General features: G+C 41.4%; 1 protein-coding gene across 3 annotated transcripts in view; it reads left to right on the top strand.

Moving 5' to 3' along the window:
* slka (STE20-like kinase a) overlaps nt 1–13,953 on the top strand; it is a 72,006-nt gene that overhangs the window by 46,762 nt on the left and 11,291 nt on the right. Inside the window, exons 13-16 of one of the 3 annotated variants that reach the window (XM_084321709.1) lie at nt 3,036–3,107; nt 5,068–5,197; nt 10,929–11,053; nt 11,910–12,101. In XM_084321709.1, coding sequence (XP_084177835.1) covers nt 3,036–3,107; nt 5,068–5,197; nt 10,929–11,053; nt 11,910–12,101 — 519 coding nt within the window. Of the gene's footprint in view, nt 1–2,242; nt 2,336–3,035; nt 3,108–5,067; nt 5,198–10,928; nt 11,054–11,909; nt 12,102–13,953 lie in introns of all 3 variants that reach the window. The other 2 variants (XM_084321708.1, XM_084321710.1) reach the window with 2 other exon arrangements.

Below are 13,953 nucleotides of genomic sequence, written 5' to 3'. Positions count from 1 at the left end.
CAGCAGATGACCACATCGCAGAGCAATAGTCAAGATGACATAAAACTAAACTTTGCTAATGATGAATCCCTATACGGGTGGACCTCGCGGGCGATCCAAAGTGACGTCAGACTACACCTCCCTATTGCTTTATCCATTATTCATCTGCCCCCAGGCCTCTGGTCGTTTCCCAAGCAACACTGGGTGCTACTGAGTTGATTTGTTATTTTTAGAAAACCCACTTGATGAAACTTAATGTTTTTTTGGGAGGAAAGCCTGCAACCTTACAGCTGGTGTGCTGAGCTCATTTTGCATTACATGTGACCTGTTTCTGATCATGTGCAGTATTTCAGTCTTTCTTCTTTTTAACAGGACTCTTGGGGTTCTTAGGGCTCTTAGGGCTCTTAGGGCTCTTGGGACTCTTAGGGCTCTTGGGACTCTTAGTGCTATTGGGACTCTTAGGGCTTGTGGGGCTCTTAGGGCTCTTGGGACTCTTAGTGCTATTGGGACTCTTAGGGCTTGTGGGACTCTTAGGGCTCTTGGGACTATTGGGGCTCTTGGAACTCTTAGGGCTCATACACATGCTGCGACTTACCACCTGGAGAACGCGAGGTGTGTCTGTTGATGCCTATTTTCAGGGGCACTGAGAGAGGTCCTGCCTGATATTGCTAAGTGACCACAATCAACTACATTTTCAGAAGGATATCATTCATCAGTTACATTAATTCAGTTCAGCTCCCGATAGCCCTGAACTATGATAACTAATGATTCTCCATATTAGCAGCAGATCTGTGTGGCTGTCATTTTGTATTTTCTCATAACACACAACATGCAGTGTACCTTTCCGAGGCCTTCCAAAAAAATATATATATTCTTTATCTCAGAGTGCCCAAGAAAATAGAAATGTTTGGGGTCATGTGCAATGACATCGTTCTGGCTTTTCCATCTACATTGAATACAATAGATTTTAAAACAATAGATTTGAGGGTGAAAAGAAAATGCAGCATGTGTATATGAGCCCTTCCTCCTTACTTTACAGCCTGCTGTTGCTCTCCTGCTGATCTTGCTGTTATTGGGAGTGGCTGGACTCCTGGGTCATGCAATGTGCTTTGCTCTGCATTTTCACCAGAACTATTCTGTATGGCGTCACATTGTGCATTGTGATGCCTGGGGTACTCATTGTTCCGCTCGTCATTTGTGTACTGGGTTGCTAAGAGCTTATCACCGGTCCGAGTCTGCTTGGGGATGTTATCTTGGCCGGTGCAGGCTTGCTTAAACTGGCTGCTTCAGCTCTCTGCATTCATATGTTTACTATTACTGTATGAAATGGAATCTTAGGCCAACTGATGAAAGAAAAAGTATATTTTGTATGTATGATTTCTTCTTTTAAGATGTTTTATAAACCAGAAATGTATTTCAGATTATGTACAAGTTGTTTGTATTGTTTATGTAACTAATAACCCTGTCTCTCGTATGAGTGTGTGTGTGCGTGTGTGAGAGTTTGCCTTTGGTGACGGGATTGGCAGTCTTTCTAGGTTTCAGTATTGATTGTGGTCTTGGATAATAACAAAATAATAGCCTTTGTATCAGAGTGACTGTAATGGAATACCTTCCATTTGATAATTTCCAAGATACAACTCTATCTGCCGTCAGTCTATGGATCCAGTCAATACTGTATTGATTGACTGTGCTGGCCAATTCACAAGTCATTAATCCTACACATGGATCTTACCATAGTCGTTGGTTAACAGCTGATTCCACTACAGCCATTCTGAATGAATACAAGGCCAATTGTAATCGCTTTGGGATTTGGTTCATGGTAAGATATGGACGGCTGCTATGAAACTAACTGTGTAACAATCTTGACTTGAAAACTGAATTCAACTCATCTTCTTCCAGCAGTAGGACTTTGTAGTTCTAATAGGGTCTGAAATGCTACTAATCAAAAGACTTGGCAATTGACCCATTTCAAACCCTGCCCTCTTTTCTCGATCCTCGTCATCCTGTTGCCTCATTGTCCGAGGGAAGCAACATTTGAGGTTGGAGGATCAAGGGGCTTGAGATTATGGGTCAATTATTAATTACTCTTGGGGAATCAAGCATGTTTATCGCTGATCAGATGGTGGCTTTTGGGATTCATATAGTCTTGGGACAGGGCCTTGCATGCCTTTCCACTCGTTTTGGCAGCCTTTTTTTTTTTGCGTAGCTTTTCAGCATTAAAAACAACTACCAACTACATCCAGTGTCTGCACACACCCTATAGGCGAAGCAGGAGGTTGGACAGTCACCCAAACACATGAGAAAAGAGCTCATGAGGCGCTTAAAGGAAGACCTGTCGCTCATTAAGACCACAGAGGTAAACCAGCTGCTCCTTCTCATCTTTTCCACTCTCTCTCTCTCTCTCTCTCTCTCTCTCTCTCTCTCTCTCTCTCTCTCTCTCCTCTCCTCTCCTCTCTGTGCTTTCTCTTTTTTCTCACACTCTCTTACTCGTCCTCACTCTTTGAGCACAAACCCACACAGACAACGGGTGCTCTTATTAGTCGTTGGCCCACTGGACACCTGTACACGAAGCCCTCTCCTAAATGTGTTCCCACAACACTTGTCATGAACGTGAATAAGATCAATTATGTGGAAAAGGCTTCCTTGTTTTCTAGGCAGTTGGCTCGTTTATTCACCTGACTAAAGAGAGGCTGGCACGGAGATGGCTTCAATAAAGACCTGCTCTCATGCAAGCTGGATTAAAACCAAATAACACGGGAGCTCCAAGCTGCTCTTCATGCATGGGAAGATGAGAAGAGCACCATAACTAATTCATTGACTTCTCATATAGTTTTGCCTGAACCACAATGCGCGCTTCACTCACCCGATTACTCCCAAAGCTGAAAGAGGACCATCTCCTACAAAGTCGTGACGGGCCGGCTTTATGTGTGTGTGTGTGTGTGTGTGTGTGTGTGTGTGTGCAGTATATGTTTGAGTGTGTGTGCAGTGTGCAGCCTGTCCTCCTGTCTATCTGTGTCCCTGATCAGGGCAAGTGCGCTGTTTGCTCTCCTCCGCAGGCAGTGGCCCAGGTTATGATACAGTCATTTCAGTTATCCTCATGTGCACTCTTCAACGCTCAGATGCAGGATGTAAGTTTCCCCCCCTCCCCCCCCCCCCCCTCTACATCTCCAGCCCCCATCCTTACATGTGCTCCGTTCTCCCTGTTTAGTTTCAGGGTTCATAACATCAGTTTACTATAGTTTTGTGTTGTTGTTTTTTTGTAATTTTTGTTTTCAGTTCAGTTAGTTTGGTTTTAGTTTGTTTTCAGCAATAGTTTGCTGGTTTCAGTTGAGTTTTTATTTCTATTTTTTGAGGAGGGAAAGAATTTAGTTTAGTTTAAATTTCAGTAATTTCTTGTAAATATGGGACATTTGCCAGCGGCAAGATTTACTGTAATAAGTTCAGAATAGGTACAGTAGTGTGAAATACACAACGTCTATCTAAGGCAATTGACTCATATAATGTTGTAGACATCCCAGTCTCAATGAACATACACACAAATACCTCCACATGCTTGCAGTGTTGACAAATTTGACTAAATTGAGAAACACAAAAACTGAATACATTTGCTGTGTATAATCTTATTTTGTTTTAGTTTTGTTTTCTATGTACAACATATAGTTTGTTTAGTTTTAGTTTTTTTTTCTAAAGTTTTGTTTTTATTTGTATAATTTTAACTGATATTTGTTTTGGGTTAGTTTGAGTTAAACTAACTAGAATAAGGTTGGATTAGATATACTTGGAGACGGCACATGGAAGCATGGGTGGTGTTGTTTTGCCGTGTCGTCACTGTGTTGGTGCAGTGGTCCTCTCCTCTTCTCTCCTCTTCTCTCTCCTGCTAAGTGATGCAGTGGTCCTCTCCTCTTCTCTCCTCTGACTTAAGTGTATTTCCATCCACCAAGTTACTGTACATGTATTTTACATGTGGTCTGTGTGGTTTATATAGTATTATACCTTTCACATAAGCATTGGTTTTAGATTTACCAAGAGGTTTTCAGTTATTTTCATTCCGGCTAACTTAGAATACAGCAAAATAATACTATTCTTACCAAGGATTTTCTGATGAGATGAATAATGAAAACATAAAATTTTTTTTTATTCTTGTTTTTAAGTTTTAAGTAGTAGTAGAATAATTTTATTTCTCACCATTTAGATATTAATACAGTGGATTAATAATGTAGGTCTGGGAGGTATAATGTTACCAAATATGAACGTATACCATCATAGGCCCATGCAAAGGTATGGATTTTTACTATACTTTCATCCACAATATATACATAGTAAAAAATAGACATATATTGCAGCAGTATTAAAAAAGAAAAGAAAATTGACTATGAATGAAATAGCATTTTACAAGATAAAGACATTTAAATATAAAAATTTGTACTGGAAAACTACCGTCAAAACTAAGAAAAATAGTGGGATTATATTTTGGTCATATTGCCTACAATAATGTTATTATGGTCATATGTTATATGTCTAAATAAAAAAGAAAGGGGGAAAAACAATATGGCATAAAATCAGATGCATTATATTATATACTTTGAAATCTATTTGTACTTTTGACATTGTGAATATCAATGTTTATGTTGTCTTACATTGAAACGTTGACTCTCTTACTCTGTTAATCCTTTGCTCCCTCTCTCTTTCTCATTTTGGATCATTGCCATCCATGATCTCTGACTGTCTTCTATTTCTTGTCTACTGCAGATGAAGTGTTGTTCTCTGTAGTGCAGTGTTTCGTATTGTACCAAACATGAGTGCTGGTTGACTTGATGTTGTTTCGACCTGAGTTCATCTCTCAGACTGTTTCTATACCTGTGACACATTGTAGCTGATGTACTGTAGATGTATCTATATATTATGTGTTTCTCTCTTTCTTTCTTTCTCTCCTGTATCTTCCTTGTTCTCTCTCTCGCTCCCTCTGTCTCTCTCTCGCTACCTCCCTCCCTCTGTCTCTCTCTCCCTCTCTCCTGGTCTCTACCTATTTCCTATGGTCCTCTGCTGGTTCTTACCCCCCGCCCCCCCCCCCTCTCTCTCCACCTCTAGGAGCAGGAGTTCCTGCAGAAGCAGCAGCAGGAGCTGGATGGAGCTCTGAAGAAGATCATCCAGCAGCACAAGCTGGAGATCGCCACCATCGAGAGAGACTGCCTCAACCACAAGCAGCAGCTCATGAGAGGTACATCAGGAGGCTGCAAGCTGCTAAACTACTCTCTAGTTTGGTTTTCAGGAGTTGACCTGGCTGCACTCCTCTTCTCTCCCCCCGCTAGAGTCATTAGATAAGCTCTTAGTGAAGAATTCACTTGGCCTTGTCTCGGACGATAGGGTGATATTATCGCATCGTGCACGTGGCCATGATAATGGCCCTCACGTGTCCCAGATCACAGAATGATATTCAATTATGCAACGTCTGTTATGAATCTTGCGCTATAGTCCGTCTCTCTCTCTCTTTCCCTTTGCTTCACCACATTGTTAAATGGTGCATTTATATAGCGCTTTTATCCAAAACGCTTTACAATTCTGTTCCTCACATTCACCCATTTACTCACACATTCACACACCGGCTGACGGAGGCAAGCATGCAATGTGCCGACCTGCACATCTGGAGCAATTAGTGGTTAAGTGTCTTGCTCAAGGACACATCGACACGCTGCCCGGGAATCGAACCGGGAACCTTCCAACTACCAGACGACCACTCTCCACCTCCTGAGCCACTGTTGAACATTGTTGTAGCCTATCAAAAAGGTAACGTTATGTGAGCCTACGTTCTTCTGATCCTGTATATAACGTTACCGCATATACTGTAGCCTAACTTAGTGGAGAAAAAACTGTGGAAAGATAATATAATTTATTGTTGTTTTTCTTAAAGCAATATCATCAGTAGGGAAATTTCAATATCTCCCAAGGCTAAACTAGATGCAAATCAACAGTAGGTGCTAGGGCTGTAACTAACGGTTATTTTATCGATTAGTCGATTAATCTAAACAACAACAATTGATTTCAAAATGTTTTACTAGTATCCTCAGGTCACATGGGTAGTTGCCTCTTTGACACCACCTACTGAATACCCAGAGTAGGAGATGAGCCATGAAGTTTATTTGTCTATAAATGCTGTGTAGTGTCGATGCCTACTGTACATGAGTAGGGTGAGTAACCTACATGCCATTACTTTACTGCTTTATTATCTTGAAATAATATAATACCGTTACTATGACATTGTTTATCATTACATACAATGTATCCATGCCTGTAGCTAAATGCTGAAAAACGGGAAACAAAATTAACTTTTTAGATAAAAAAAAAAATCTCACCCAGAGATATTTTTTTAACGGTCAAAATGATAAATAGCTTTTTAGTATATCTCCATGAATCATTATATGTATTGTGTGTTATCTCTCCACTCCACGCTATGGTAGTGCTTGTGCCAGCACAGGAGATACGATTACAATTATATCCAGTTTTTATAGTGTAACGCTACTTCAAATCATTTAACGTACAAAGAGAAAGGGGGAGAGAGAGACGGCCCCCCCCCCCTCCTATTCCTCACTATTGGAACTCTTTCCAGGGTTAGCTTAGCTTAGTTAGCGTTAGCAGCTAACGTTAGTTAAATGTTTTACCGTGACGTGGGCATACAGGAATGGCGAAGATGTAAAGCATGTTAGACGCATTGGACCCGTTGCTCCTCAGGGCTGTAGAACGCAGGGCTGAAGAGCTGTCATAGCTTCTAAAATTGAAGGTGGGGGTATCAGGCTCAGCCCCTCCCTTCCAGCTGGAGTTGATGTGAAACACAGAAGTTATCAAATGCGAGCGAAACACGCACTGTCGAGTCCTGGCTCTAGGCAGAATCACGAATAGTGGTTTAAGATAAGATATTTCTATTTTGAACGTGATTCATTGCACACTAGTTAGATTACACGTTGCACATGTTATGACTTTGAACATCTGCCATTTCCACCGCAAAAGGCACGTACAAGTAACAACAATACGATGCGTCGATCATGAATATGCAAATCGACGACATTTCATGGTCGACATTGTCAACGAATCATTGCAGCCCTAGTAGGTTTTCTTACCCCGAAAATGTGATTGTTACAAAAAGCACGGTTTAGGTCCGGTAAAATATGACACTGATGTGTACAGAAACATGTTTCAGGTTTGGTAAAATAGACATAGAATGTATCTTACCTTAGCCAGAAGGTACTCTAAAAAGAATAATCCCAGTGATCACGATTACTCGTTTATATGTGTATACTTGTTGGGGCTGGGCGATATGGCCAAGAATGATATCACGATAAAGATATGATAATGTTATATCACTCGATATCGATAATTATCGATATTGTTATAAGTAGTAAAAAAAGAAAAAAATATTATTATTATATATTTTTTTTTAAACAACCGATGTATGTTTATTTTGCAGCAATTCTTTGTCGTTGCCGCCATCTTTAGTGTTACAGCCCCTCATACTCCAGTTCTCAGGCTGCAGCTGGTTTGAAAGCGAAAGTATTGTCATTTGGACAAGCAAAGCCATTACTTTAAGTTGCAGGCAAGAAAGACAAGTCTGTCCACTGTCTCTGGTTTTAAAACTGCCCTGTTGCAGGTCACAAAAAAAAAAGAATGTATTGATATATTTTTTTATTAAGTGCCAGTCAGCAGGGGGCACTGTGGGCCGTCAGTGCCAGTGCTATGTTCAATGGGGAGAATGCAGTGTTTAAATATTAAATATTATAGCTATGGATCTAATAACGTTGTCGATTGTCAGTGAGTTTCTTCCAGTCAACATGCAAAAAACAGATAATTTCATACATACATTTCCGTTTTTATACCGTGGTGAATATGAGTATAGTTTTAGAGTGATCCTGTCTAATCCCAAGAAACTCCAGCAAACAGTGCTTCAATGCATTTCCTTAGAAATCATGCCATTTCTCGCCTGATTTATGATCATTCTGAAATAAACGCTAGATTATCTGTATTATGTTTCATCATGCATGCATGAAAGCGGGGGAGGAAAAGCCGCCCTTCCACGCTTTGATCGCAGCCAACGACACACACACGCGCGCGCTGTGATCGGTGCGAAAAAACATCGGATCAACGCAAGATTGGTAACATAGAGTCCTTACCTCGTCTATGATGTACTGCAAAAAGAATAATCCAATTATCTGATCGTCATTCCAAATATTGATTGCGTTGTGTGTCCAACGTTTATCCACAAACACATGAATCCACGGTGCTCCAGTGTCCCCAATCTGTGTGTTATAACGTTACTCATGTCCAAGAAGGAAAACCCTGACCGGACTTCTTAGATCGATGCACAGCCCAAGCCAGAGGGATTCCAATGATGTGCAATACCGGCCGCAATACCGGCTGCAATCTCAGACACATTCAGGACAGCATGCACAAGGTGCCTCGATGGATTATGAATGGCAATAGCTAATAAAAGAAATAACGAAACAAACGTAGATCTACGTTTTTGGCACTCAACGGTCGGGCCACAGAAACGTAGATCTACGTGAACGGCAGTCAATGTGTTAAAATATATTGCGATAATTATTGTTATCGTTTTATCGCCCAGCCCTAATACTCGTGTATACGGGAAACTATAGGTTTTGAGGCGAGAAATTCTCAGAGAGATTGCTCTGCAAGAACTCCTCCCCCTCAGAGCGAGTCAGGACAGACAGGGATCAGGATAGACACTGTCTAAACTAAACTATCAGAGTTAAAAAAGGTAGGCGATACTGCCACCTGGTGAGATTCGATCGTCATTGCAATTCCAACGTAGGCAGACATGCCAGGGAGACCTAGGGAGCTCCGGCTGAGTGTTTAGAACGGGGATCAAAGGAAAAAGGAGTATACTCGGGTATGGCGCTCAACCGCTGGCAGCGAAACCCGACTATACTCGTGTTTGGCGCAGAAAGTGTTAACATAAAAGTAGACTCTGCACATCGTGATGCGTTTTACCCAATTGTGACGTTTCAATCCATAGTGGAACTTTGTCAGGTCAAACATTTGTCAGATAGACGTGGCTGGGTAGTGTAGCTGTCTGAGCACTCACTTACCACCGCAGAGACCTGGGTTCAATTTCCGGCAATGTTACCTCCAGCTTAGTCAGTCCCATACGAACACAATGTGGCAGTGTTCACGGATGGGAAGCCGGTGGGGTATCAGTCACTGGTCATTGCAACAGTTGGTTGGGGCGTTTGTTCAGCAGGGAGGGGATCTGGGGGAGATGGCGTGAACCTCTGCATGTGTTACGTTACGCTCTCCCAGTGAAACTCCTAGCGGTCAGGTGAAAAGAAGAGGCTGGTGAGGTATGTCTACACCCTCCCTAGACTGACGGAGGAGACATGTGGTGGTGTGGTCTACACCCTCCCCAGACTGACAGAAGAGACATGTGGTAGTATACACCCTCCCCAGACTGACTGAGGAAACATGTGGTAGTCTGCACCCTCCCCAGACTGACAGAAGAGACATGTGGTAATCTGCACCCTCCCCAGGCTGACAGTAGGGCATGAAGGGAATTGGCATTATGACTAAATTGAGTAGGATAGGAGCAAAGGATAAAAAGCACACAGAAAACATTGATCAAACACAGACCCGATGAAGATCCACTATAGATGGAAACAGTTTGGTAAGTGAAGACGATGTGCAGGCTCTATTTTTACTTATATTATACATCAGACTACACGCTCTTAACCCCACGGCCTCACAGAGGAGGTTACAGTAGAGACGAATTGTAAGGTAGAGATAGAAACTAACCACAAACAACAGCAAATAGTGATGTAACGTTCGCGAACGATCCAATTATTTTGAACGGCTCTTTGGTGTGAAATGAAGCGAACCGAGTCGTAGTTGGTGGGAGTCATTATTTTAGCCTTCGATAACGTGATAAGGATATGAGCGAGTTTTTTTTTTCGGGGACAGGATATGGTCATGGACATATTACTTAATTAATAAGTCACATACAAATTTTGGTGGACGCTTAATATAATATTCATGTTGGATATCACAATTGAGGCTTTGTTTCCAAGAGCTTTAAGTATCTAAGTTTGAATATGATCCAAATCTTATCATTCGTATCATCATCTCATTATCCTAGTGATTATTCCGCGGATAAACCAAAGATTTTGATTTTTAAGACTGATAAACCAAGTAACCCCTAAAAACAAAAGAATGATGAGCCGCTCTTGGAAAGGAGCTTGAAAGAGCCGTAATTCACATCACTAACTGTAGCCTCAGACCAGAAACCACAAGGTCTACTTAAAGCAGTGTCTCTAAATGAGATTACGTACGCTCACCGCCAATATGCTATTAATGGTAAACGTGATAACTGCCATGTGAGAATACAGAAGTGTCTTCTGTGCATATGTTTGGGCTTGTCTTAATACAGTGACACAACGTCGTCCTCGTTTAGTCATCACTAGTGTGTTTCCTCAGACTCTTCCTTCATCAGCCAGCAAGCTTCTGCATGTCTGCTTGCTTAGGTGTTGGGCTATGAGGGGTACATTAGCGGTGTTGTGTGTATGTGTTTGTGTACACTGCAAAAAGAAAATCTCCATTTGAACAAGTCATTTCCTCCTAAAATCTGATTTTCTTTGAGCAAACCTATCGTGAAAACAAGGATTTGTTTTTGTTTTTGTGGTATGTCACAGAGAAGCAAGCCATGGGCATGTACACTAGTACACAGCTACCTATTTGTGTTTTTTCCTTTGGTTGCTCTCTTTGTTTTTATGTTGCTGCTGTTGTTAAAAACAGGTTGTTGTTAAAAACTGAAAGAAATAGCTGGTTTGGAACAAGCAAAATTCTCTTTTTTCTCTCCAGAAATACTTATTTTAAGCTTGTGTGTATAATATTATACTTAAGTGTATATGCACATACATGTTCATGTCTGTCTGTGTGTCTGTGTCCTATAGCTAGAGAGGCAGCCATGTGGGAGCTGGAAGAGCGCCACCTGCAGGAGAAACACCAGCAGCTGAAGCAGCAGCTCAAAGACCAGTACTTCATGCAGAGACACCAGCTGCTCAAGAGACACGATAAGGTAATGACTTAGACACAAAGAGACATGAGAAGGTAATGACTTAGACACAAAGAGACATGAGAAGGTAATGACTTAGACACAAAGAGACATGAGAAGGTAATGACTTAGACATAAGAGACATGAGAAGGTAATGACTTGGACACAAAGAGACACGAGAAGGTAATGACTTAGACACACAGAGACATGAGAAGGTAATGACTTAGACACACAGAGACATGAGAAGGTAATTACTTAGACACACAGAGACATGAGAAGGTAATGACTTAGACACACAGAGATATGTGTGGTCGGGGGATGGTCAGCTCTCCATCCCCCGAACCAGACTGCGGACCTTCGGGACAGAGCTTTCAGTGTGGCAGCTCCCACCCTCTGGAACTCCCTCCCCGCAGAACTCCACACCGCCCCAACTCTGGACTCATTCAAAAAACTGCTCAAAATTCACCTCTTCAACTTGGCCTTTAACCCCTAATTTCTCACTTTATATTTATATGTTGTGTCTGTCCACTGTTTGTTACTTTGTTATTTTTTCCCCCTGTGTAAAGCGACCTTGGGTCTCTTGAAAGGCGCTATATAAAATAAAGCTATTATTATTATTATTATGAGAAGGTAATGACTTAGACACAAAGAGACATGTGAAGGCAATGACTGATGAAGACGAAACAACTTTCTGTTGCATCGTTTGATGAGATGTGAGATATGTGAGTTTTATATGGATGTAATTATTTTATGGCCTATATTACAAATATTTTATATTATATATTCTTTCTTTTTATTCGCACCCTGTCTATACCATCTCTGGGCACAGTGTATTGAAGTGTATTGTGTGTGCGTGTGCACACGCGTGTGTTTCCTGTAGGAGATGGAGCAGATGCAACGCTACAACCAGCGTCTGATCGAGGACATGAAGAACAGGCAGACCCAGGAGAGAGGCCGTCTGCCCAAGATCCAGCGTGGCGACGCCAAGACCCGCATGGCCATGTTCAAGAAGAGCCTCCGTATCACCGCCTCACCAGGCACCCCGGAGCAGGAGAGAGAGAGGATCAAACAGGTGGGACACACACACACTGGCTTTCATATTCATCATTTATAAATAGCTTTTATTTTGTATTTTATTTATGAATTTTCACCCAAAATTATTTAAAATATATATAATTATATATTTTCCCCCTTATCCAGAGTGCTATCAATGTGATTCGCTTAGTTTTGGAGACATCTGCTGTAGAGACATCTGCCGTCATTCCTATACAAGGGATCTCAATGGCACTCGGCTTGTGGCTCTCAAAGTTACATAAATACTTACAATTCAAAAGCCATGTCTCTTTGGAGAAATCATGACATTACTCTGGATAACATACCTTGTTGTGACTTGTGAGAAGGTTCATGTAGGAACTACTTTCTACCGAAGTACACCCACATTCATTATCATAGGGGTGTAGTTTGGTAGAAAGTAGTACCTACATGAAACTGCTCACAACAAGGTCTAATCGACAAATAACTGTTGATTATTTTGCGTAACCAGGTCATGATTTCTGGAAAGATTTGCATGTTCTTGGTATCTAGGGACATCTATGGATCTCATGGAATGTATTCCCAGTGTCTGTTACTAGGCTTGAGTAAATTTGGATGAAACAAAGGAGAATATAAATTATGATTTTTCTTTGCATCTTTGACACCAATAACACCATGCTAAAAATGACCAGACATGAAAACTGCCACTGAGCTTGTTCAGCACCTTCTTGAGATCATGTGTACAAATCTAAGCAAATGAATAAAGTAGTGATGCACGATATATCGGCCGCCGATATAATATCGGCCGATATGGCCGTTTTTTTACACATCGGTATCGGTCCGATATCAAGATGGGGCCGATATCCGATATTAAAAAAAAAAAAAAAAAATGTTTTTTTTTTTTTTTTTTTTTTTTATCTTTTTGTTTTGGCCTTAAATAGTTTCAAAAATCAGTCATTTCTGAAAATAAGTTACAAAAGTAAAAAAATTATGCGTTAAAAAAGTGTTTTCTATACAGAGATATCGACATCGGTAAATATCGGTATCGGCCAGAACAGCAATATTAATATCGGTTATCGGTATCGGCCACAATTTTCACATCGGTGCATCACTAGAATAAAGGGAAGATGATTAAGAAGATGATGTTTTGTAGATACAGTACTGTGAGATAGCACTTGTCTTTCATATGTGTATATAATGTAAATAACATATATATTAGTTTTAACTTGACAGACATACGTGTGTGTTCGAGTTAGACAGAACCAAGAGACAGACAAGCGATAGCAGGGTCTGGGCAGGGAGCCAGTGGCTGATAGTAGCAGCACCAAGGTTACTCGAGGAGCAGAGCAGCGTTTGATTTGGGTCAGAGGTGCCACCGCCATTGCTATAGTAACAGTCATCAGAGAGAGAGAGAGTTCGACATCGCGAGACTTGAAGATGGTAAGCTGTGAGTTCTTCAGAAGACTAACCAGACTAAGAGACGAAGCAGACGCGTAGACACGGTGACAGAGAGACATCAGTAAGCTGGAGGGTGGGGGATGGGAGGCCCTCCACCCTCCGGAGCTATGAGATAGCTAGCTTCGGCTAACAGGGAAGGCTTTTGGCTACCCACTGGGCCGCAACCATCATCGAGCTGATAGCAGGAGAGATCGGTAGAATTAATGAATTCAATAGACTTTTCAAAGACTTTCAGAACTGTTTCCATCTTGTACAGAGTCTATGTTTATGGAATAAACATAACGTTTCAAGGAAAGGTACCCCGCTTCCAGTGTGTCGATTCTTCTGATTACGAATGCATTAATGGGGGAGATAGCGTGTGACAGCCAGTAAGATGAGTAAGAGATAACAAACACAACGCAGACTTCACGGAACCACAGAGAGATTACTGGCTG

Source organism: Notolepis coatsorum, assembly GCF_963971535.1.
Source record: "Notolepis coatsorum genome assembly, chromosome: 9".
Classification (NCBI taxonomy): domain Eukaryota; kingdom Metazoa; phylum Chordata; class Actinopteri; order Aulopiformes; family Paralepididae; genus Notolepis; species Notolepis coatsorum.
Note: the sequence above shows the minus strand (reverse complement) of the source record. Positions and strands in the feature narration are given on the sequence as shown.